The sequence below is a fragment of the Eretmochelys imbricata genome, chromosome 1 (genome assembly GCF_965152235.1).
Source record: "Eretmochelys imbricata isolate rEreImb1 chromosome 1, rEreImb1.hap1, whole genome shotgun sequence".
Classification (NCBI taxonomy): Eukaryota; Metazoa; Chordata; order Testudines; family Cheloniidae; genus Eretmochelys; species Eretmochelys imbricata.
Window position 1 is genome coordinate 41,672,932 of NC_135572.1, and position 26,889 is coordinate 41,699,820.

General features: G+C 46.7%; 1 protein-coding gene across 1 annotated transcript; it reads left to right on the plus strand.

The window, feature by feature from the left end:
* IL17D (interleukin 17D) lies at positions 1–26,210 on the plus strand. The gene is made up of 3 exons (XM_077806048.1): positions 1–15; positions 557–855; positions 25,892–26,210. Exons 1-3 carry the CDS (start codon positions 1–3, stop codon positions 26,208–26,210), a joined length of 633 nt encoding a protein of 210 aa, XP_077662174.1.
* The last annotated feature ends 679 nt before the right edge of the window (positions 26,211–26,889 follow it).

A 26,889-nucleotide genomic window follows, 5' to 3' on the forward strand; every position in this document is an offset into this window, starting at 1 on the left:
ATGCAGCGAGGCCAGGTAAGGGCTGGGGGGGGACAACAGCTCCGTTCTAGGGTGCCAGGGAAAGCAGACGATCGGGCAGACACTTGTTGTTCTCTGTCTTGCGATCACTCCTCCCCCCCGCCTCCCCCCCCCCGGACAATCTTTTGCCAGCTGATGCCTTGGGGCTCGTTCCCGTTTGGCGCGGGCTGATTCAGAGCCAGAGTTACCGGGGTGGGGACGGGGGGGCCAGATGCGTTTCCAGACGGCTGGGATGGGCTGGAACCGGCGGGAGGACCTGGAGGCAGAGCTGCGCTCTCGCTGGGTGCCAGGGGAGCGGAGAGATCTGTGCAGTGCGGGCCCCCCTCGGAAAGCTCAGCGACCCAGCTCCGCGGGCTGGAGGAGGGCGGGCTGCGCTGCATTCGGGGACAGCGACGTGCCCCGACTCCCACGCGTCGCCCTGCGCCAGCCCCCTGTCCCGTGTCTCCCTGGCTTACAGCGGCGGCAGCTCGGCAGAGGCGGGCAGGGCAGCAGGCAGCTGCCCACGAGGAAGCGTCGTTACTCGCTGTGTTTGTTATAGGGCTGGGTGCTGCTGGCAGCTCTTCTCATTGCTGGGCTGGGTCGCCCCGCATCCGAGGCCTTCAAGATGAACAGGCGCCCCGCGCGGACTCGAACCTGCGCCGACCGGCCGGAGGAGCTGCTGGAGCAGCTGTATGGGAGGCTCACCGCGGGCATGCTCAGCGCCTTCCACCACACCCTGCAGCTGGAACCGCTGGAGAAAGACCATAACGTGAGCTGTCCGGCAGGGGGCAGAGCAGCCAGTGAGAAAAAGTACCGCCTCCCTATCAACCTGCACAGCGTCTCCCCCTGGTCTTACAGGTGACTAGCGCCCTTATTTACTTTGCTACACTCCCAAGGGTGGCACGAGCCAAAGGTGGGGATTATTGGGGCCACCACTGCCGTTGTCTTCTTCACGGGCTGTTTCTTGTCAGACCAGAGCTGTTCCCCTGGCACAGGGCACAACAAAGGCGGGTTGAGAAGGAAGGTTGGAATCAAGACAGGATATCCTTCTGAGAGATAAGCTCTAGTCCAGTAGGAAGTTATGCAGAAATTGCTGAGGTAAGGCTCTATGGTTCATATTATGCAGGAGGTCAGACTAGATGATCATAATGGTCCCTTCTGGGCTTAAAATCTACGCTTCTGAAAACCTGAGATCCCTTAATTAATATGCAAAAAGGTTTTCTGTAACTTTGTGGCATGATTCTACTTTTCACGTAAGGACCTAGCTCCATTCAGACAAGCCTCCCGATACAGAGGTGTGTTGAGCATCAGAGTCTCTGAGACACAGGTGACCAATCTGAGTCTGAGAAGGAGCCCGAATTTACCAATGTACATTGCCAAAGAGCCACAGTAATATGTCTGCAGCCCCCCCCCCCCCCCATCAGCTCCCCCACCCTGCTCCCAGGGCCTCCCACCCACTGGCAGCTCTGTCAATCAGCCCCTCTCCCTCCCTTCCTCCCCCCCACCTCATGATCAGCTGTTTCGTGGCGTGCAGGAGGCTCGGTGTGGGGGGGGAGGAGGAGGAGCAAGGGCACTGCAGGCTCAGGGGAGGGGGCAGGAATGGGTGGAGTTGGGGGAGGGCCTGTGGCAGAGCTAGGGGTTGAACAGTGAACACCCCCTCGGCACATTGGAAAGTTGGCTCCTGTAGCTCCAGCCCCAGAGTCGGTGTCTATACAAGGAGCCGCATATTAACTTCTGAAGAGCCACATGTGGCTCCGGAGCCACAGTTTGGCCACCCCTGCTCTAAGAGAATGTCTCACAATAATTTGCACATGGACTAGTGATGCTGGAACACACGAGAGTTTAAACTCTTGGAGTGAAATCCTGGCCCTATGGGCGCTTTGCCATGGACTTCAATGGGGCCAGGATTTTACCCCTAACATTGGCAATACTGTAATGTCAAGTTCCCTTGTTCCTCCCAAGAAAAAGGCTGAAGCCCACTCACTACCCCAGGAGTCACTTTGACTTTCCTTTGATGCCTCAATTGCATGTGAATGGCCTGGTCTGCTGCGCTGCAGTGACAGAAGAACTAAGTGAAGAGCTGAAGGCTGGGGTCAGGAGCATTGATCTTGAGGTGTGAGGAATCATCTTGGGGAGCACAGTGGTTAAAAGATATTAGAAAAAAACAGACAAAGGGCTTTAAAGAGTTAAAATATGCTAGAAAATAGTGCAGTGTGAGGTAAAAATATAAAGCTGCCAGAGAAATGCATAGAACAGGCTAAAAAGAGAAGTGAACAAGAAAATGGAGTTGACCATTAAGCTTTTTTCTTAACTAGAAAGTTTTTCATCACCATCCGAAAGGTGGCACATGGTGCACATTGCCCCATGCAGAATCAACTCCCTCCTATAAAACTGCATCCAAGAATCCCCTGTGATTTTGCAGCTGTTCCATGGAGGTACACACCCACAATTGGTCAAGTCAGCCTGTAGTTTAAGGGCACTTTTACACTTCTCATTGAAATGAAGCTTTATACAAGATGGGACATGATATAGATGCTGTTTGGAAAGGGAACATTGGTTACGAATTCCACAATCTTTACTGTTTAATAAATTGCACCTTTTGAAAGAAAGCATCTGACTGGCTGTCAGAGCCCACAACAGGGCAGGAATCTGATATAACTACAGGGACTAAGAGACAGTAACCTCTTCAGTGAAGAGCTCTGAATTTTCAGTACATTTATTTTTTCAGTTACAGCAGGAAATAACAGATACGTGCATGAGAGAAATATGGGGTGGAAACATGACTCGATTACCTAAAATTTCACTGAAAATAAATAAAGGAAATCCAATCCAAGGGGTAAAGTTAAACATTTAGGAGTTAAACATTAGGAGTTAAACATTTTAGGAGTTAAAGTTAAACATTTGGCCTTTAGCAGAGAAAATAAACTATGAAGAAAGCAGGAGCAGAACACCAACAATGGTGGGAACCATTAATATTTTAGATGATTTCCTCAGAGAGAGAGACATTACTGTGAACTTAAAAAAAATCTGTAACTAAATAAAGAAAAGCTACCATGTCCTAAAGTGCAGTTATACTCTGAATGGTGACTTAGGCCTTGTCTACACTAACAAGGTCAGTCGATCTAAGTTATGCTAGTTAAGGTACGTAAGTTATGTAACTGAAGTCGACATAGCTTAGATTGACTACACCGCACTATGCCGCCGGGAGACGCTCCCCTGTTGACACAGCTTCCGCCTCTCAGGGAGGTGGAGTACTGAAGTCAACAGGAGAGCACTCTCCCATCTACTTATCGCATCTTCACCAGACCTGCTAAATTGACGCCGCTGCATTGATCACAGCAGTGCCGATTTAGCCCGTAGTGAAGACAAGCCCTCAGTATCAGCAAAACCATAGGGCTTCATGTTTGGCTCTCAAGGTTTTCCATACCATAGCTGAAACTCAGAAATAAAAAGGTGTTTTTCCTAACTGCTGGTCCTGAAGACAGCCTGGAATCTGAAATTTAGGTCCGCATTGTCCTCTGTGTAGATTACTCCTGTGTAGGGCTTGGTAATGCCACCTGAGCTTTCCTTTTGGGGTAGCCACTCTCACTCTGACAGAAGGGGTTTTTCCACTGAAACTCAGCGATTTTGAGAAATCCAGAAAAGATCAGGATGAGGAGGCAGGAGGCCCTGTGCTTTCACAATGCCTTGATTTAGGTTAGAAACCCCCATGGGGCTATGGGTGATAATCCTGTTGAGTAACGAAAATATTTAAAAATAAATAGTAGCGAAGGAGTGCGCATGGAGACAGCATAACAATGAAAGCCATGGACTTCATAGCAGTTAGTGTCCTTAAGCCAGACCACCCTTCCTGGGATCTAAAATGCATCTGACTGCAACATGTGCCATGTTTACAGTTATGATGTTCCAAGGAGGTTCCCTCACATTCCTCACTGCAAACACTGTCCCCAGGGGTTGGCTCCTCTCTCTCGGGATGCCAGGCCACACACAAGGAAGTAAAATAAAATGAGAGTTTTTTAAAGCATTGAAAACAAGCCATGATCCTGCCCTCTGTACTTATCTGGGTGTTGTGCCTGAAGAAGGAATGGAGGACTCGGTCCTTTATTTTCAATCTTCTAAAAGGAGATTGTGAACAACAGAGAGTTAAAAACAAGCCCAAACCCAAAAGACCTTGTATTTCTCTTTAAATTTCATATGTGCTCTATGATGCCCTGAGTGAAGGACAAAGTCACAGTCGTGCAGCAGTCTTGAAGATAAAAATACCACCTCATTAGGGACCTCCAATAAATATTTACTTTGTGGCATGTTCCCTGCTTGCTTTTAGCTCAAAAAATAATCCTATGTGAGATAAAAACAGTTCATTTGCTCAATGAGGCCTTTATAGACAAACTAATATATTTAGGAATATTACATTTTCTTGTAAACATTGAGGATTTTTTTTTATAGCTACATAAAAAATTCACAGAAACCCCAAATATGTTGAAATGCTGAGAATAGCACATACCAATAACTTAACTAACTCACACTCATTTGTTCTGCCATATATTGGTCCTCTCAGGATGTTGGTCTACCTGGGATAAGAACAACAAAGCAAGGCCTCAATTCTGCCATCGTAGCTGCGTGGGCAGACTTCTTTGACTTCAGTGGAGCTCAGCACAGGCACAGCAATCTGTCCACCCAGCACCAATCACAGGAATGGGGCCAGTCTTAGGAAAAGGGGGATCAGAAAGCCATAAATCCACTGCACTCTCCTCCAGACATCTCAAACTATGCCAGTCAGACAGCCCCAACCTCTCTCTAGCCATTCAAGTAACCCTAGACTTTTAATATTTATTTACAGTATTGTATTACTGTGTCACCTAGGAGCCCCAGTCTGGGGCCAGGACCCCAGTGTGCTAGGCACTGTACAAACACAGAACAAAAAGACACTCCCTGCCCCCATGAGATTACAAACTATTCTTGGTATAAGACAAGGGACAACAGATGGATACAGTCAGACAGGGAACACAAGGAAAGAGTGAGACAGTACTGGTTAGTGTGAGGGGCAGTGGTCTCTGCAGGTCATTGGCCTCACACTTTTTGTCGGCATCATGGCAAAGGAGAATTCTGAGGAGGGTTTTGAAGGAAGACAATGAGGTGGCTTTGGGGATGTTCATGGGCAGCTCCTCCCAAGCTTGAGGGGCAGCTTGGGAGAAAGTGTTGAATAACAGAGAAGCTCCCATGTTTTATAAGGACTGTTTTTTTATTTTTAGTTTAAATTTTCAGTTGGAGCTCATAATGAAGGCAAAAGAATGTTTGAAAGTAATACATGATTGGAGGGGAATCCTGGCCCAGTGATGCAGAGACCTAGCGTTCACTGCCTAAAAATAGATCTAATTGGCAGGAAAATTTGCCTGATATTCAGACTTTTATTAGATCATTACAATAATGGGGCTCCAGGAGCCATCATAAGACAAACAATAAAAATGTATTATTTAAAACATGTATTCTCTTGTCCTCTACTGTCTATGGTACTGTAAATTCTTAATGTCAGCCTATGATTTTATAGACGTCTGAGGCCAGAAGGGATTATTAGCTCATCTAGTCTGGCCTCCTGTGTATCACAGGCCATAGAATTTAACCCCGTAGTGCCTTAATCCAGCCCGTAACTGTTTGAGCAATAGCATATCTTTTAAAAGGATATGCAGTCTTGATTTAAAGATTTCAAGTGATGAAGAATCCACCACAGCCCTGGGTAAATTGTTGCAGTGGTTAACTAGCTTCGCAAGTGCCACCCTAAATATTTCCTCTCCCTCCTTGATGTTTTCATTCTTTGAGTCATTGTAGACAATGATCATCCCCACTTTAGCAGTCTCTTAGCCAAGCTTCTCTCTAACTTTCCTTGCAAGCCACTGCCCGCCACCTCTCTGACCATCATTTGTTGCTCTGTTCCGAATTTCCGCTAAGTTGCCAGTGTTTTTCTGGTGGCAGGGTGCCCTGAAGTGAGTGTAGAGTTCGAGGTGTGATCACACTGATGCTGCATGCAGAGGGATTGTCCCTTCCCCTACTCCATGACATGATACCACTGAACATGCAGTCTAAAAGCACTCAGATTATACCACAAACACAGTATCACCCAGAAGTCTAACAGCCTTAGTGCTCTCCAGTTTTCTCTTTGCCATTCAAGAGCTTCATTATAGATTTTTTTTTCTTTCCAGGTGCATTAGCTTAGTTTTTCCCAAATTTATGTTTCTGCCCCTGATTTTAATCTGTCTGGGATCTTTGGTATTATTTCTCTGTCTTCATTTGACATTTGCAACAGCTCCCCATGCAGCAGCATCTGCAGATTTCATTATGAACATCCTGTTTATACCCCCATCATTAATTCTATCCCCCCATCATTAATAATTAAGAGGTTAAGTCAGTCCCAGCCTACCTCCAAGCCCTGCAGTACCTCCCAGGGCACCTGCCCCCAGCTCAGCACACTGCCATTTATCACAGTTCCTTGTTTAATCTCTCAGTTCATATGACAGCATTCCAAGCCAAACCATCTGGGATTTGTCATATAAGGGTTCCTGAGAAAGAATCAAATGCTGCACTGAAATCCTAGTGTCTGACGTTCACCTACCATATCCCCTCATCCAAGTGTGTAATTCTATATCCAGCTACACAGATATATTTTCAAAGCAATCGACTTAGGCTGGAAGGATGCATGCACGATCCGTCTGCAGCCTCTTCCCTTATCTTTGTTCTGCACTTATTACTGCTTTCCTATCCTTTGGCCCTTCATTTGCTTATACAAACATCAAGACTTACATCATTTTTGGCTTGCTACCCCTCAGAAACACATGAGTTGCCATATGGATCAGGCCATAGGCCCATCTGGTCCAGGATCTCGCTGCTGGCAGTACCTAACCCGTGGTGCTTCAGGGGGAGGTTGTTGGAGGGGGAATGCATAAAGTACATCTGCCTGATATTGAAATCCCATCCTGCTGGCCAAAGAAGATCAGTATATGACCTGTAGTATGAAATTTAATTACCCATATCACTCTGTTACTTTGCAGATCTATAAAGAGCCAGTAAACTTAAGTCACTAAATTAAAGTCAATGACTTTAATTTTGTTAGTGTGTTTGTTTTGTTTTTTACAAATGATTTTTCTCTCTGTAAAAATGCCAGTTTTAGTGCTCATGTATTTAAAATTCTAGTAAAGAATTACAGGAGGAAATCGATCTTCATCTTTGCTAACGCTCAGGCTGGCTTAAACTGCAATACTTTTAAAAAAATTATATAAGGGAAGGTATTTTTCTTGTGAGTAAACTTCCATTGACTTTTTCAAGCACCATATCCAGGACATTTTACAGAGTTCAGCATTATTGTACAATACAGTGGAATAGCACAGAGGTGCAGCAGAACACAAATCTGCTATTAATCAGATCCTTATTTTAATGCATCTGTGTAATGATCAGCTGGACCTTATCAGAGTTCTAGAATGCAGAGCATCCTCCCATTACTGAACATTCTGAACAATTTACATGATGGAGATTTCAATGCTGCTAGTTTTGTTATGGAGAGGTACCTCTTTCTCTACTGGAGGTGTTGCTAGGGTTCTTTCGTTAACTCACTTTACACTTAATTTGTTTTACATATATATTGGGCCAACTCACTGATGGTGTAAATGGACACACTGACACTGATTTTGCAATCCCGCAAGTCCTCATCCCAGCACTGAATCTGACCGAGTGCATGTAAAGCGCTCGGAAATTGTGAAGTGCAATATAAGTGATAAAGTATGATTTTGAAGATCACCTACAGGCACAGCACTATAGGACAACCAGATCTTTAGACAGTCAATGCTTTGCAAGTGTTGCCGCTTCTGACAAAGTGGCCTTTCAAAGCTTGCAATCATACTAAACAAACAGCAGGAAGTTTGCTTTTCACTGGGAGCTCTCAAACCACTCAACAGAGTCACAAGAAAGAGTAAAGCCAAAAACTAGTCACATTTCACCAGCCACTTCAGTTCAGTTGGGAATTTAAATTTATTTAGAACAAACATTAAACACAGCATCTGTGTACAGCTGACTGCCAAGAGATCATTTCTCTATGTTTGGACTGCTGTCTAAAGGCCAGTTAGCATTAACCACCAATAACACACTGATTATGTAGTCATATCTTTAGTCACATGTGGGAAAGTGTTCATGTGAAATTAGAGCATTCCCCCAACCTATTCTGTACTGATACTTATAAACAAATAAAACATTTTTAGTCCTTTTCTAGGGAAAGAAACAAGTTTGTTATGAATTGAAATCCTATGAGCGATGGAGCTATGCTGATTTGCCACAGTTGAGGATGTACCTGGACCCTGTGCATGAACATTCATGTTCTACACATGAGTACAGGAACAAGTGTGCAGTGGCACAGATTGTATGAAAGGAAGACATTAAAACGGACAGACTTTTCATGACAGCAGCCCTGGCAATCTCTGAGCAATTCAAACCAAAGGAGGCATAGCACAGAAAGACAATGAGGCTTTACAGTAAAGGTTTCCTATTAAGATTTGGGCTGAAGCCTCAGAAACTTGGATCCAGATTCAAAGTTCAGGGATACTGGGGTCCAGAATTTAGCTTCAGCCCATTTTATGGAGAGAAACCAGCTGTGAAGTTCTGGTCTGGCTCCAAAACCTTTCCAGAATTCGGATCCAGGCTTTGGCTCAGAATCAGCTCGGATTTTTTCCATTCCTTTTATTATTATGGAGCTAGGGTAGCAACCCCACAGTTCAGATTGTAAGACGCTTTCCATACAACACCCATTTTGATCCCCAATCTAGCTTTCCCCAGTGCCCCTCCCCTGCCTCATGAAATTTAGAATATATACCCCTCTGCTTAGAGGATATTTTGGGGGAAAGATCAGGGTGGATCAGTGAAGGTAAAAAACAACTAAAAACTCATAACTTTGCATGGGGCAAGAAGCCTCTATTAGCCAGTCTGGAAGTGCTTTCATGGGATCCATTAACAACCTAAATCAAGTGGCAGAGGTGCGTGACAGAAATTACTGGTCACAGTTCAGTGTGAGGTGAAGGTTTTAAATATATCAATGGAGGAGATGAAGATTATTCATCATCCCCATTTTGCTGGCTCCAAATCTTTTTATTTCATGGTGATCTTACTTGTGGTAATCTTGAAATACACAGATATTACCCAGAGAAAGAGAGCAGGCATAGTGGAGAAAGAGGAAGGTTGCAAAAGGCCTGTAATGTTGTTGACATTTGAGTTTAAAGGAGTTATTCATATTCCGTGGGGAAAAGCCAACACTTAAGAGACAACAACATACCATATGGTATAACCCAAACTATGCATCGATTGCCAAAATGTACCTTATTATGGGGCTGTTGAAATCAGTTGTGTTTCTGACTGAGGGGGATCCCTGAAGTCTACCCACAACAGCATGCTCCTTAAACTAAGGATACACTAACAGGCTGGGGCTTTTATATTGGGAAGTGGGTATAACCCTTGATCCTAGGCCTGTGGCATTCTGGGAAATGTAGTTTAGGAAACCAGTGTGAAGTCTAGCATGTCATCTTACAACTAGTTAATTTAGAGAATGTAAGGAGGTAATGAGTTACCTGATTAGTTTGCATCACACATGAGTAAATGTCTTCATTCTTTTCAATGAAGAGGGAAATTTTAACTCTCTTATAGGAACACAGGAGTTTCCAGACTGGATCAGATTCGTGGTCCATCTAGTTTTGCACCCTTTCTCCAACAGTGGCCAACACCAGGCATTTCAGACAAAGGGACAAGAACCCCAGAGTAGGCAGATGTCAGGTAACCTGCCCTCCATGAAAGTCTAATCATGATCCCTTTTAGTTAGAGATTGGCTTAAATCCTGAAGCATGAGATTTTACCTCCCTTCCAATACTTTATTTTTACCATTAACTATTATAACTGGACATTCTTATTATCTGAATAAACATAGAATCATAAAATCATAGAATATCAGGGTTGGAAGGGACCCCTGAAGGTCATCTAGTCCAACCCCCTGCTCGAAGCAGGACCAATTCCCAGTTAAATCATCCCAGCCAGGGCTTTGTCAAGCCTGACCTTAAAAACCTCTAAGGAAGGAGATTCTACCACCTCCCTAGGTAATGCATTCCAGTGTTTCACCACCCTCTTAGTGAAAAAGTTTTTCCTAATATCCAATCTAAACCTCCCCCACTGCAACTTGAGACCATTACTCCTCGTTCTGTCATCTGCTACCATTGAGAACAGTCTAGAGCCATCCTCTTTGGAACCCCCTTTCAGGTAGTTGAAAGCAGCTATCAAATCCCCCCTCATTCTTCTCTTCTGCAGGCTAAACAATCCCAGCTCCCTCAGCCTCTCCTCATAAGTCATGTGTTCCAGACCCCTAATCATTTTTGTTGCCCTTCGCTGGACTCTCTCCAATTTATCCACATCCTTCTTGTAGTGTGGGGCCCAAAACTGGACACAGTACTCCAGATGAGGCCTCACCAATGTCGAATAGAGGGGAACAATCACGTCCCTCGATCTGCTCGCTATGCCCCTACTTATACATCCCAAAATGCCATTGGCCTTCTTGGCAACAAGGGCACACTGCTGACTCATATCCAGCTACTCGTCCACTGTCACCCCTAGGTCCTTTTCCGCAGAACTGCTGCCTAGCCATTCGGTCCCTAGTCTGTAGCGGTGCATTGGATTCTTCCATCCTAAGTGCAGGACCCTGCACTTATCCTTATTGAACCTCATCAGATTTCTTTTGGCCCAATCCTCCAATTTGTCTAGGTCCTTCTGTATCCTATCCCTCCCCTCCAGCGTATCTACCACTCCTCCCAGTTTAGTATCATCCGCAAATTTGCTGAGAGTGCAGTCCACACCATCCTCCAGATCATTTATGAAGATATTGAACAAAACCGGCCCCAGGACCGACCCTTGGGGCACTCCACTTGATACCGGCTGCCAACTAGACATGGAGCCATTGATCACTACCCGTTGAGCCCGACAATCTAGCCAGCTTTCTACTCACCTTATAGTGCATTCATCCAGCCCATACTTCCTTAACTTGCTGACAAGAATACTGTGGGAGACCGTGTCAAAAGCTTTGCTAAAGTCAAGAAACAATACATCCACTGCTTTCCCTTCATCCACAGAACCAGTAATCTCATCATAAAAGGCGATTAGATTAGTCAGGCATGACCTTCCCTTGGTGAATCCATGCTGGCTGTTCCTGATCACTTTCCTCTCATGCAAGTACTTCAAGATTGATTCTTTGAGGATCTGCTCCATGATTTTTCCAGGGACTGAGGTGAGGCTGACTGGCCTGTAGTTCCCAGGATCCTCCTTCTTCCCTTTTTTAAAGATTGGCACTACATTAGCCTTTTTCCAGTCATCCGGGACTTCCCCAGTTCGCCACGAGTTTTCAAAGATAATGGCCAATGGCTCTGCAATCACAGCCGCCAATTCCTTCAGCACTCTCGGATGCAACTCATCCGGCCCCATGGACTTGTGCACGTCCAGCTTTTCTAAATAGTCCCTAACCACCTCTATCTCCACAGAGGGCTGGCCATCTCTTCCCCATTTTGTGATGCCCAGCGCAGCAGTCTGGGAGCTGACCTTGTTAGTGAAAACAGAGGCAAAAAAAGCATTGAGTACATTAGCTTTTTCCACATCCTCTGTCACTAGGTTGCCTCCCTCATTCAGTAAGGGGCCCACACTTTCCTTGGCTTTCTTCTTGTTGCCAACATACCTGAAAAAACCCTTCTTGTTACTCTTGACATCTCTCGCTAGCTGCAGCTCCAGGTGCGATTTGGCCCTCCTGATTTCATTCCTACATGCCCGAGCAATATTTTTATACTCTTCCCTGGTCATGTGTCCAACCTTCCACTTCTTGTAAGCTTCTTTTTTATGTTTAAGATCCGCTAGGATTTCACCAATAAGCCAAGCTGGTCGCCTGCCATATTTACTATTCTTTCGACTCATTGGGATGGTTTGTCCCTGTAACCTCAACAGGGATTCCTTGAAATACAGCCAGCTCTCATGGACTCCTTTCCCCTTCAAGTTAGTCCCCCAGGGGATCCTGGCCATCCGTTCCCTGAGGGAGTCGAAGTCTGCTTTCCTGAAGTCCAGGGTCTGTATCCTGCTGCTTACCTTTCTTCCCTGCGTCAGGATCCTGAACTCAACCAACTCATGGTCACTGCCTCCCAGATTCCCATCCACTTTTGCTTCCCCCACTAATTCTACCTGGTTTGTGAGCAGCAGGTCAAGAAAAGCGCCCCCCCAGTTGGCTCCTCTAGCACTTGCGCCAGGAAATTGTCCCCTACACTTTCCAAAAACTTCCTGGATTGTCTATGCACCGCAGTATTGCTCTCCCAGCAGATATCAGGAAAATTAAAGTCACCCATGAGAATCAGGGCATGCGATCTAGTAGCTTCCGTGAGCTGCCGGAAGAAAGCCTCATCTACCTCATCCCCCTGGTCCGGTGGTCTATAGCAGACTCCCACCACTACATCACTCTTGTTGCACACACTTCTAAACTTAATCCAGAGACACTCAGGTTTTTCTACAGTTTCGTACCGGAGCTCTGAGCAGTCATACTGCTCCCTTACATACAGTGCTACTCCCCCACCTTTTCTGCCCTGCCTGTCCTTCCTACCCGTCTTTGACTCTTGATAAGTTCTTATTCATAGATTCATAAATTCCAAGTCGAGAAGGGATCACTGTGATTATCTAGTCTGACCTCCTATATAACACAGGTCATAGAACTTCCCAAAGTGATTCCTAGCACAGATCTTTTAGAAAACATCCAATCTTGAGTTAAATATTGTCAGTAATGGAGAATCCACCATGACTCATGGTAAAATGTTCCAATGGTTAATTACTTCTCACAGCTGAAAATGTGTGCCTTATTTCCAGTCTGAATTGGTCTAGCTTTAACTTTGGCCATTGGATTGTGTTATACCTTTCTCTGATAGATGGAGGACCCATTATCACAGATTTGTTCCCCGTGTAGATACTTACAGACTAATCACGTCATACCTTAAACTTTTCTTTGTTAAGCTAAATATAGTGATTGACTCAAGGAGCTCAATCTTAGGGTATAAAGAACAGGAGTACTTTTGGCACTTTAGAGACTAACAAATTTATTAGAGCATAAGCTTTCATGGGCTACAGCTCACTTCATCGGATGCATAAAATGGAACATATAGTAAGATATACATATGGCATCTTGATTATCACTACAAAAGTTTTTTTCTCCTGCTGATAATAGCTCATCTTAACTAATTAGCCTCTCACAGTTAGTATGGTAACTTCCAACTTTTCTGTATGTGTGTGTATATATATATATATATCTTACTATTTGTTCCATTCTATGCATCCGATGAAGTGAGCTGTAGCCCACAAAAGCTTATGCTCAAATAAATTGGTTCGTCTCTAAGGTGCCACAGGTACTCCTGTTCTTTTTGAGGACACAGACTAACACGGCTGCTACTCTGAAACTGGTCTTAGGGTATGTTTACACTGCCAGAGTTACAGCACCAGCAGTTACAGCACTGCTCAGAGAGCGCTGAAGGGAAACCGCTGCTGTATGTTCACACTGTCAGCTGCCTGAGGAACAGCGTGTTCACACTTGCGGCACTTGCAGCGGTATTCGGAGCGGTGCTGTCAAGGTTCCTCCCCCACTCTGAACTCTAGGGTACAGATGTGGGGACCTGCATGAAAAACCTCCAAAGCTTATCTTTACCAGCTTAGGTCAAAACTTCCCCAAGGTACAAAATATTCCACCCATTGTCCTTGGATTGGCCGCTACCACCACCAAACTAATACTGGTTACTGGGGAAGAGCTGTTTGGAAACGTCTTTCCCCCCAAAATACTTCCCAAAACCTTGCACCCCACTTCCTGGACAAAGTTTGGTAAAAAGCCTCACCAATTTGCCTAGGTGACTACAGACCCAGACCCTTGGATCTTAAGAACAATGAACAATCCTCCCAACACTTGCACCCCCCCCCCTTTCCTGGGAAATGTTGGATAAAAAGCCTCACCAATTTGCCTAGGTGACTACAGACCCAGACCCTTGGATCTTAAGAATAATGAACAATCCTCCCAACACTTGCACCCCCCCTTTCCTGGGAAATGTTGGATAAAAAGCCTCACCAATTTGCATAGGTGACCACAGACCCAAACCCTTGGATCTGAGAACAATGAAAAAGCATTCCGTTTTCTTACAAGAAGACTTTTAATAAAAATAGAAGTAAATAGAAATAAAGAAATCCCCCCTGTAAAATCAGGATGGTAGATATCTTACAGGGTAATTAGATTCAAAAACATAGAGAACCCCTCTAGGCAAAACCTTAAGTTACAAAAAAGATACACAGACAGAAATAGTTATTCTATTCCGCACAGTTCTTTTCTCAGCCATTTAAAGAAATCATAATCTAACACGTACCTAGCTAGATTACTTACTAAAAGTTCTAAGACTCCATTCCTGGTCTATCCCCGGCCAAGACAGAATATAGACAGACCCACAGACCCTTTGTTTCTCTCCCTCCTCCCAGCTTTTGAAAGTATCTTGTCTCCTCATTGGTCATTTTGGTCAGGTGCCAGCGAGGTTACCTTTAGCTTCTTAACCCTTTACAGGTGAGAGGAGCTTTCCCCTGGCCAGGAGGGATTTCAAAGGGGTTTACCCTTCCCTTTATATTTATGACACGCCCCCCAAATCTCAGCTAGGGTGAAACACTGGCTGGGATTTCTTCCTGGAGCTCTAGGAAAAACAGAGTTAATAAGACACATGCATCTCTAAATATACTACCAAGTACATAAAGACTAACAATATTTTCCACATCTCAAGGACGATTTTAACCAGTTGATCACGGGAGAGTGCATCAGCCACTTTGTTAGAAGCTCCTGAGATGTGTTGGAGATGTGTTGGATGTTGAAATCAAAATCTTGGAGAGCTAAACTCCACCGAAGAAGTTTTTTGTTAGTTTCCTTGACGGTGTGAAGCCACTTCAGTGCAGCATGGTCGGTTTGCAGGTGGAAACGCCATCCCCAAACATATGGGCGTAGCTTTTCCAGAGCGTAGACAATGGCGTAACATTCTTTTTCAGTGACTGACCAGTTGCTTTCCCTCTCAGACAGTTTTTTGCTGAGAAACACTACAGGGTGGAATTCTTGATCAGGTCCTTTCTGCGTTAAAACTGCTCCCACACCACGCTCGGACGCATCTGTGGTTACTAGGAACGGTTTGTCAAAGTCTGGGGCCCTTAGTACAGGGTCAGACATGAGTGTCGCTTTAAGCTTGTTAAAGGCCTTCTGACACTTTTCGGTCCACTGAACAGCATTTGGCTGTTTCTTTTTGGTTAGGTCTGTCAGTGGGGCAGCGATTTGGCTGTAGTGCGGTACAAATCGTCTGTAATAACCGGCCAAGCCTAAGAAGGATTGAACCTGTTTCTTTGACTTTGGGACAGGCCACTTTTGGATAGCATCCACTTTGGCCTGTAGGGGGCTGATAGTTCCTTGACCCACCTGGTGTCCAAGGTAAGTCACTCTGTTTAGGCCTATTTGACACTTCTTAGCCTTAACAGTTAGTCCTACCTCCCTTATGCGCTCAAGGACTTTTTGTAGATGTTCCAGGTGGTCTGCCCAGGAATCCGAAAATATGGCCACATCGTCAAGGTAGGCGACTGCATATTCTCCTAATCCCGCTAGGAGACCATCTACAAGTCTTTGGAAAGTGGCGGGTGCATTTCGCAGCCCGAAAGGGAGTACATTAAATTCATACACCCCGAGATGTGTGGTGAAGGCTGACCTTTCCTTGGCAGATTCATCTAGCGGTACCTGCCAGTACCCCTTGGTTAAGTCCAAGGTAGAGATGAACTGGGCCCGTCCCAGTTTCTCTAATAGTTCATCTGTGCGTGGCATTGGATAGTTGTCTGGGCGAGTTACAGCATTTAGCTTACGGTAGTCCACGCAAAAACGTATTTCCCCATCTGGTTTGGGAACTAGAACCACTGGAGATGCCCATGCACTTTCAGAGGGGCGGATTACACCCATCTGTAACATATCCTGGATCTCCCGTTCTATAGCAGTTTTAGCTTGAGGAGACACCCGGTAAGGTTGGACCCTAATTGGGTGAGCATTACCTGTGTCAATGGAGTGGTATGCCCATTCAGTCAGTCCTGGGGAGGCTGAGAACGTTGGCGCGTAGCTAGTGCACAGCTCCTGGATCTGCTGTCGCTGCATACGCCCAAGGGTCATGGAGAGGTTCACCTCTTCCACACCACCACCACATTTCTCTTCGTAGTAGACACCTTCGGGCCACTCAGCATTGTCTCCTCCCTGGGCTGTAAACTGACAAACCTTTAATTCTCTGGAATAAAAGGGCTTAAGAGAATTAATATGGTACACCTTAGGCTTTCGGTTGGAGGTGGGGAATGCTATGAGATAATTAACAGCTCCCAGGCGCTCCTGGACCGTGAATGGCCCTTCCCACGATGCTTCCATTTTACGGGCCTGGAGCACCTTTAAGACCATGACCTGGTCTCCTACTTTGAAGGAACGCTCTCTGGCATGTTTATCATACCAGGCTTTTTGCTCTTTTTGAGCATCCTGTAAGTTTTCTCTAGCAAGGGCTAAAGAGGTTCGGAGGGTGTTTTGTAGGTTGGTTACGAAGTCCAGAATGTTAGTTCCTGGAGACGGTGTAAATCCCTCCCATTGCTGCTTCACCAACTGCAATGGCCCCTTAACCTCACGGCCATATACAAGTTCAAACGGGGAAAACCCTAAACTGGGATGTGGTACAGCTCTGTAGGCAAAGATCTACTGCTGCAACACTAGGTCCCAATCATTGGAGTGCTCATGTACGAATTTACGTATCATGGCCCCCAAAGTTCCATTAAACTTCTCCACCATGCCATTTGTTTGATGGTGGTAAGGAGTGGCAACCAAGTGATTTACCCCATGAGCTTCCCAAAGGTTTTTCATAGTTCCTGCCAGGAAATTAGTCCCTGCATCTGTGAGGATGTCGGAGGGCCAACCTACCCTGGCAAAAATGTCTGCTAGTGCCTGGCACACACTTTTAGCCCTGGTGTTGCTTAGAGCTATTGCTTCCGGCCATCGGGTGGCAAAATCCATGAAAGTCAGTATGTACTGCTTTCCTCTGGCTGTCTTTTTCGGAAAAGGACCCAGAATATCCACAGCTACTCGCTGAAATGGAACTTCAATGATGGGGAGTGGCTGGAGAGGGGCTTTGACCTGGTCTTGGGGTTTTCCCACTTTTTGGCACACCTCACAAGACTGGACATAGGTAGAAACATCCTTGCCCATTCCCTCCCAGTGGAATGACCCCCCCAGATGGTCTTTGGTCCTGTTCACCCCAGCAAGGCCCCTAGGGTGATCATGGGCTAAGCTCAAGAGCTTGGCCCGGTATTTAGTTGGAACTACCAACTGTCTCTGAGGATGCCAGTCTTCCTGGTGTCCCCCAGAAAGAGTTTCCTTGTATAAAAGTCCTCTTTCTGCAACAAACCTGGATCGATTAGAAGAGCTGAGAGGTGGTGGGTTGCTCCGTGCAGCCGTCCAAGCTCTCTGGAGGCTTTCATCTGCTTCCTGTTCGGTCTGGAACTGTTCCCTGGATGTTGGAGACATCAGTTCCTCATGGGATTGTGGACCTAGGCTTGGTCCCTCTGGAAGCGATATAGGGGATGGAGCTGTTTCTGTTGACTGTGAACTGCTCTCCGCTGGTGCACTATGTTGGGATTCAGGCTCCGGCTGAGCCTCTTGTGTAGGGTTATCGGCTGCTGCCAGTTCAGGTTCGGTGGGGCCCTCTGGTGTTGAGGTTGCAAGTACTGGATTCAGTGCTGACACGGGGTCTGGTGTTGGTTGTTCGGCTGGTTCCGGTTCTGGGACTGGTTCCGTCTGGGTTTCTGGGACTGGATCCACTACTGCTGTTGCAGACATTGGCTTGGGGTCCGGGTCCATCACCTCTGACTGGGTCCTGATAGAAGTTTCCGGAACAGTGCTAGGCCTCACGGCTTGTTTAGCCTGGCTGCGGGTGACCGTTCCCACCCTCTTGGCCTGCTTCACATGATTGGCCAAGTCTTCCCCCAACAGCATGGGGATGGGATAATCATCATAGACTGCAAAAGTCCACATTCCTGACCAGCCCTTGTACTGGACAGGCAACTTGGCTGCAGGCAAATTGAAAGAGTTGGACTTGAAGGGTTGAATCGTCACTTGGATCTCTGGGTTGATTAAAATGGGGTCCACTAAGGAAGCATGGATAGCTGACACTTGTGCTCCGGTGTCCGTCCATGCGGTGACCTTCTTCCCACCCACACTCACAGTTTCCCTCCGCTCCAAGGGTATCTGGGAGGTATCTGGGCCTTCAGACCTCTGGTGTGATTCCGGTGCAATGAACTGTAATCTGTTGGGGTTCTTGGGGCAGTTGGCCTTTACATGCCCCAGCTCGTTACATTTAAAACATCGTCCAGCTGACGGGTCACTGGGGCGAGGTGGGTTGCTGGAGAATGGGGTGGTGGGACGATAAGGGGTCTGGAGGGTTCTTTGGGAGGTAGGTGGGGCCTTGGGCGGCCCCCGGTAATAGGGTGTGGTCTGGGGTGGTCCCTTCTGGTCTCCTCTCCAACTGCGACCAGTTTTCTTCTTCTCTGCCACCTCCACCCATCTGGCTCCAATCTCTCCTGCCTCGATTACAGTTTTGGGTTTCCCATCTAGGATGTATCTTTCTATTTCCTCAGGAACACCCTCTAAGAATTGTTCCATTTGCATTAGGAAGAGCAAATTTACTGGAGATTCAACACTTGCTCCTGATATCCAGGCATCCCAATGTTTCACAATGTGGTAGGCATGTCGGGTAAATGACATGTCTGGTTTCCACCTTAGGGCTCTGAACCTCCGACGAGACTGCTCGGGTGTTATCCCCATTCTGACTCTCGCCTTGGATTTAAACAGTTCATACTTGTTCATGTGTTCTTTAGGCATTTCAGCTGCCACCTCAGCTAAGGGTCCACTGAGCTGCGGCTTCAGCTCTACCATGTATTGGTCAGTAGAGATGTTGTACCCAAGGCAGGCCCTTTCGAAGTTTTCTAGGAAGGCCTCAGTATCATCGCCTGCCTTGTAGGTGGGGAACTTTCTGGGATGGGAAGTGGTACTTCGAGAAGGATTACTAGGGTTTGTTGGGATATTCTGCTGAGCCTTTATCTTCTCCATCTTCTCCACATACTTCCTCTCTTTTTCCTTCTCCTCCAGTTCTTTGTCCCTTGCTTCCATAGCTCTCCTGTGAGCAGCCGCTTGGTGTTGTTCTGCTTCTCTCGCTGCCTCCCTTTCTTGTTCCTTCTTCAGCCGCATGAGTTCTATCTGTCTTTCATGTTCCCTTTGTTTTTCCGCAGCCTGAAATTTGGCTAATTCCAGCTGTAGTCGAGCTGCGGATTTTGTCATTCTAACCTCTCTGTTTTTAACTAACTTTACACCCGAGGTTTAGCAATAAACAAACAAAACTTGGCTGTAAAACTTTGCTGTGCTGGAATAGAATGCCTATTCTCTGATAGTGATTGTCAGCCTACAGAAAAAGACAATTCCCTTGTCTCTGCTCTGGGCCCAAATCAAAGCAAAAAACCTCCAACTACTTGGAAACCTGCTTACCCAGCCCAAAGAAAAAGCAAATGGGTAGAACACACACCCCCTATTTACTTTTAGGAAAAAAAAAACAAACTCTGGGTTGGAAGACTGTGAATTTCCCTGCAGGAGTTAAGTACCCTGCCTCCAGGCAAAGAAAACCTACAATTCACTAAGATAATCCCCTTTTGTCTCTGCTTGGCCACAAAGCAGAGAAAAACAAGCTGCTTTCAGTTTCAGCTGCTTTCTGGACTTCCTTTCCAAAGGAAAAAAAAAATTTCCTTTTTAAAATCTGTATTTCTAGTTCAAAAAATCTCAACTGGATCTCAAAATGATTTCAGGTTAATCCCACCACTAAGCCACCATGTCAAGGTTCCTCCCCCACTCTGAACTCTAGGGTACAGATGTGGGGACCTGCATGAAAAACCTCCTAAGCTTATCTTTACCTGCTTAGGTCAAAACTTCCCCAAGGTACAAAATATTCCACCCGTTGTCCTTGGATTGGCCGCTACCACCACCAAACTAATACTGGTTACTGGGGAAGAGCTGTTTGGAAACGTCTTTCCCCCCAAAATACTTCCCAAAACCTTGCACCCCACTTCCTGGACAAAGTTTGGTAAAAAGCCTCACCAATTTGCCTAGGTGACTACAGACCCAGACCCTTGGATCTTAAGAATAATGAACAATCCTCCCAACACTTGCACCCCCCCTTTCCTGGGAAATGTTGGATAAAAAGCCTCACCAATTTGCATAGGTGACCACAGACCCAAACCCTTGGATCTGAGAACAATGAAAAAGCATTCCGTTTTCTTACAAGAAGACTTTTAATAAAAATAGAAGTAAATAGAAATAAAGAAATCCCCCCTGTAAAATCAGGATGGTAGATATCTTACAGGGTAATTAGATTCAAAAACATAGAGAACCCCTCTAGGCAAAACCTTAAGTTACAAAAAAGATACACAGACAGAAATAGTTATTCTATTCAGCACAGTTCTTTTCTCAGCCATTTAAAGAAATCATAATCTAACACGTACCTAGCTAGATTACTTACTAAAAGTTCTAAGACTCCATTCCTGGTCTATCCCCGGCCAAGACAGAATATAGACAGACCCACAGACCCTTTGTTTCTCTCCCTCCTCCCAGCTTTTGAAAGTATCTTGTCTCCTCATTGGTCATTTTGGTCAGGTGCCAGCGAGGTTACCTTTAGCTTCTTAACCCTTTACAGGTGAGAGGAGCTTTCCCCTGGCCAGGAGGGATTTCAAAGGGGTTTACCCTTCCCTTTATATTTATGACAGGTGCATTCTGGGCAGCTACCCCACAGAGCACCTCTTCCTCTTCCGCCACTAAGGAAGGTGGAGGGGGTCGCGGGGCATCCTGGGTCCTGTCCCAATGCTCCGTGATGCATTGCTTTGCATTCCAGCAATCCCTGTGCTTCCATCTGCATTTGGCGCCATCTTTCAACGGTTTGTGTACCGCGCGTGCTGCCTCTTCGGTCTGCAGGAATGGATCCCGCACTGCTGACCAATATGCTGCTCGTTCTCACTAACACGTCATGCATGACAGTGGAGTTATTCCTTAATCTACAAAGGTAAAAGGAGTTTGACATTGATCTTGCCACGTGTAGTAGCTACGACACAAATTGCTTGTGGCATTCCCAGAGGTGCTGACCACAGTGGAACACCGCTTTTGGGCTTGGGAACCAAGCACTGAGTGGTGGGATCACATCGTCATGCACGTCGGGGATGATGAGCAGTGGCTGCAGAACTTTTGAAGAAAGCCACATTCAAGGGACTGTGTGATGAGCTCGCCCCAGCCCTGCGGCGCAAGGACACGAGACTGAAAGCTGCCCTGCCATTGGAGAAGCACGTGGCGATTGCACTGTGGAAGCTGGCTACTCCAGACTGCTACCGTTCGTCGCTTAACAGTTCAGAGTGGGAAAGTCGACCCGTTGGACTCGTGTTGACGGAAGTGTGCAGGGCCATTAATCACATCCTGCTCCAAAAGACTGTGACTCTGGGCAATGTGTGTGACATTGTGGATGGCTTTGCACAAATGGGCTTCCCTAACTGCGGAGGGGCGATAGATGGCATGCATATTCCAATTCTGGCACCAGACCACCTAGCCACCAAGTACATTAATCAGAAGGGGTACATTAATTGGAATGGTTCTCCAGGTGCTTGTGGATCACCGTGAGTGTTTCATGGACATTAACGTAGGCTGGTGTGGAAAGATGCATGATGCATGCATCTTTTGGAACACTGGCCTGTTCAGGCAGGGTTTTCCGGACCAGAAGATCACCATAGGGGAAGTCGAAATGCTCACTGTGATCCTGGGGGACCCTGCCTATCCTTTAATGTCGTGGCTTATGAAGCCATACACGAGGCACCTTTACAGCAGTAAGGCATGGTTCAGCAACACACTGAGCAAGTGCAGAATGACTGTTGAGTGTGTGCTTTTGGCCATTTAAAGGCCCGCTGGTGCTGTCTATATGGGAGGCGGGACCTGGACCATGACAATATTCCTATGCTTATAGCCATGTGCTGTATGCTCAATAATATTTGTGAAGGGAAGGATGAAAGCTTCAGTCAGGGCTGGACCACAGAGGCTCAGAGCCTGGAGGCTGAGTTTGAACAGCCAGAGACTAGGGCTATTAGAGGGGCGCAGTGCAGGGCCATAAGGATCAGGGATGGCTTGAGGCAGAATTTGAAGCTGAAAGCCACTAATATTTGTGGCTATGCTCAGGAGTGCAGTGCTTGTACTGCTAGGAGGTGATGGTGATTGGTGCAGACGATGCACTGTGAAGGTTTAAGAAAATTGCCTGTTGCTTTGCAGGATTCTGTTTGCTTTCAATTAATAGAATAATGATTGCTTTCAAACCAAAACAATTCTTTTATTAAAAAATAACAACCAGAGGAGAGAGACAAACAAAAAAACACATCAGCACTGAGGGGGATGGGGGAAAGGAGGGTCCCAGAAGGAGGTGGGGTCCCGGGACAGTTAAAGATTTGTAAATGTCCAGGTATCCTATCCAACCTTCTCCTTTGGAGTACAGTGCAGCTGGTACTATACTTCAGCAGGGCTAAACTGCAGAGGGACAGGTGTTGAGTGCAGTGGGTACTGGGAGTTCACAGGCTGGACTGTGATGGGGGAGTAGAATGCCACGGGTACAGACTGGAGCCAGGAGGTTGATAAGACTGTGTTGACAGTGTCTAGGGGGCACATTGAAAAGAGTTTTGTGACAGTGGCTGGGAGGGGAGGGCGGGCACGGAGCTGCTCAGTTTGCAGTGCTAGTAGAGCCTGGATCGTGTCCACTTGGCACTCCATAATGTTTAAGAGCTGCTCTGTGGCTTCGTTCTGGCGTGCCGCATTCTCCTTTCGGTCCCTCTTCTCATTGTCCCACCGCTCCTTCAATTCTTGGTTTTCAGCCGCAGAATGCATCATGACATAACCCAGAAAGTCCTCTTCAGGTCTTCGTGGCCGTTTTCTAATTCTGCGCAGCCGTTCAGCCGGCGATAACAAAGAGGGAGCCTGGGCTCCCAAGGTCATATCTGTGAAGCCAAAATGCAACATTTTACAGAAGCAGTATTGTTTGCAACACAGAGACCACTGATTCAGTGATTTAAAACACAGCCACTATTCACATCCTATCACTAACTGGCTGACCCCAGGCAAGCAGACATGAGCCACAAGACCCCCAAAATGGTGAGTAACTGCTGGGACAGTGGAAATCAGTGTTCCAGGACCATACTGTACACTGGGCATGTGGCTCTTGGGGAGAGCCAGCACTTTGCAGGGGGGCCTTATAATCATTCCCGTCCCCACATTTTCCACAGGCTGTGTTCATTATGGAAGATAGCTTGCTGATGAGGGTAAACAGGAAATCAAGGGAGGGTCTTTTCCAAGACTGCGGCTTCCGCCCTGGCCTTTACACCGCTCGCCTGTGTGCAGTAATAGTTGCCTCACCCCTGCACCCCGTGATGGCAGAGTGGCGCAGGAAAGGTGCCCTTAATGGAGCAAGAAACAAAGCATCTCTTCCAAAGAACCTGCAGCAGCGGGTTGCCCAGTATCTCCATGAGAGTTTCATGGAGATCTCTGAGGCAGATTCCTGTGAAGTGAGGGAGTCAATCAACACCTTGTTTTGCCGCTCTGAGTAGACATGTGGTGGTATATGCATCATACACAAGCCTGCTTTCTGCAACCCTCCTGCCTCCAACAACTCGCTTCAGCAATTCCCAAAATCAAAGCCACTTACCAGGGGCTTCCTCTCCTGTTTCTCTTCACCAAGCTCCGACAGCTGTGACTGGCTAGTCTCCTCCAGGGTAGCGAAGAGCTCCTGGCTGCATGCATCTCTGACCTCCAAGTCATCCTCTGCCTCTGGGTCCCACTCCCACTCCACATCATTGTCCAAGATTTCCTCCTTCTGGCTTGGTCCACTCTCGACTGGCACGTGAGCGATGGAAGAATCCACAGTGGCCTTCGCAGTGGAGGTGGGGTTGCCATCAAGTATTGCGTCCAGCTCTTTGTAGAACTGGCAGCTCATGGGCACAGCACTTGTGGTAGGCGTTCCACAGCTCCTTCACTTTGACCCTGCACTGCACTGTGTCCCAGTCATGGCCCCTTTCTGTCATGCATCGTGAAATCTGTCCATAGGTATCATAATTCCTACGTCTGGAGCGCAGCTGGGACTTGACAGCCTCCTCTCCCCAAATGCTGATGAGGTCCAGCAGCTCGGCATTGCTCCAAGCAGGGGATCGCCTGGTGCGTGGAGCAGGCATGGTCATCTGGAAAGGTGCGCTGAGACCACTGCACGTGTCACCAAGCCAACAGGAAGGGGACTTTCAAAATTCCCAAGGAATTTAAGGGGTGGGGCTCGTGGTTGGTCACCTGAGGGCAGGGCAGTAGAGTTCAAATCGATGACCAGAGGCAAGAACAGGCATTGTGGGACACCTCCCGGAGGCCAGTCGCAGCGCTGTAATCGAGCCGGGTGTCTACACTGGCACCGCGGCACTGTAGCCCCAGCGCAGGAAGCTCCATGCCTCTCGTCGGGGTGGATTGTTACAGCGCTGCCACTGCAGTTTCTGTGCACTAAGTGGCTTGGCAGCGTGTACACCTCCGGAGTTACAACGCAGAAAGCTGCTTTACTGCCCAGAAACTTGCCAGTGTAGACAAGGTCTAAGGCATGTTGTCTAATCCTCTAATCATTCTTGTGGCTCTTCTCTGAACCCTCTCCAATTTATCAACATCCTTCCTGAACGGTGGGCACCAAAACTGGAGATAGTATTTCGGCAGCAGTCGGACCAGTGCCAAACATAGAGATAAAATAACCTCTCTGCTCTTAATCAAGATTCCCCTGTTCGTGCATCCCAGGGTCAAATTAGCTCTTTTGGCCACAGTGTCACACTGGGAGATTGGGAATTCCTGTGGCTGACTGGCAGGCGCATGCCATAGGCTACCCAAGAGCCTGGGCTCTCCACACTGCCTGATTTGGAGCAGAGACTTGCCCCCAAGTCTTCCACATCCCCGGAGAGTGCCCTAGTCACCAAGTGATTGGGCAGTCTGGGGAGCAGCTTTCACAGTCTCTCCTGTTGAAGTCGTTCCCTTTGTATAAATAATGGGAACAGCTTCACCAGGCACGACTGAGCACCAGCGTCCCCGAATGCCCAATAGCCTAGTGGTTCGGTCACTCCCCTACCCTGCAGGAGATCTGGGTTCAAATACTGCGCCAACTCAGGCAGAGCAGCAGGCCTCTCCCAGCCCGGGTGAGTGCCCTAACCATGGGGAGATGGGGTGGGGGGAGGCTCTCTCTAATTGGTTATGAAAAGCAGCTGACCTGGCTAAGGTACCTAACTCCAGGAGAGGGTTCAGGATATTTATACCGCAAAGCTGTGGCTGCAGAAAACCCCTGTGAAAGACAGCCCGAAGATTTGAACATGTTAGAGTTGCCTGTAGGTGTACCCCTTCCTGTTGTGCTGAGTTCACAATTCCACACAGTTCCGTGCCTGACTGTCTCGATCTGACAGCTTTGGAAAATAAGGCAAGTCAGATCTCCGTGTCCCAGACCCTGATCCACAGACCCTGATCCGTTCAGTCGCTGCCCAGCCCTTTTTCTTTCTACTTTACAATGCAGCAGCATGACAGCAATAGCTACAGCTAGTTTGCCTGGCAAAAACCCCAACCCATTATAGAATGTGATCTGATGTCAGCATTTGCTGTAATGTTTTCCGGGTGGCTTTCATAAAAGCATGAAATGAATATTTATTATTTACTTCCATGCAGAATTTCCTACGATCCCACAAGGTATCCCAAGTACATTCCTGAAGCATACTGTCTCTGCCAGGGCTGTCTCACTGGGACTTACGGCGAGGAGAATTTCCACTTCCGCAGCACCCCAGTGTACATGCCAACCGTCATCTTGCGCCGCACTTCAGCTTGTGCTGGGGGGCGCTACGTGTACACAGAGGATTACGTCACTATCCCTGTGGGGTGCACTTGTGTACCGGAGCAGGAAAAAGAGGCAGACAGTGTCAATTCCAGCATAGATAAGCAAGAAATGAAGTTGTTGGTAAACCAGAATGACAAGCCAGCATCTGAATGAGAAGCATTCAAGGAACCCTGTGTACAACAGTGGCTTCAAGTTAATATTTCACTGACTCAGGAGGTTATATAGCAATAGGGGGGAAATCATTTTGTCTTTCTAACTACAACTGTTGCAGTTATAAGGAGGAGGCTGTGTTCAGTAGATTGTTACTCAGCCATGGCAGACAAGACACATCGAGTAAGAAGGATCTTTTCAAAGTTCAGCTTCCTTAAGTTTGTATTGTTTAAAGTTAAACACAATTTTATTATATCCTTGCTTATTTTGGATGAATTTTTAGAAGGGGCTATAACCGTGTAACATACCAGCTACTTTCATAACAAACTACTGGTTGCAAATACTTTATAATAATTTTATAATTTGCCTTTTGGTAATTCTATATAAAAGTCACTTAACTACGCCACATGTCCCATGTTAGCAATAGAAAGGAAGCCAGTAATTCTGATTGCTGGGGTCCTCCTGTTACATTGCAGACTGTAAAAATCCAAGTGATGTTCTTGGCTGTTACAACCATAGTTATTTAGAGTCTACAAAATGGGAAACCTTTACCACTTAGTATTTTTCAACTGTGTTGAATTGCTAAAGTCATTCATACAATACTCGATAGAAGGAGACACTCATAAGAACATAAGAATGGCCATAATGGGTCAGACCAAAAATCCAGCTAGCCCAGTGTCCT

What these genes read in the sequence shown, in the direction of transcription:
- IL17D (XM_077806048.1), top strand. An exon ending in GTCTCCCCCTGGTCTTACAG is followed by an intron (nt 856 to 25,891) that starts GTGACTAGCGCC and finishes ACTTCCATGCAG; the next exon opens with AATTTCCTACGATCCCACAA.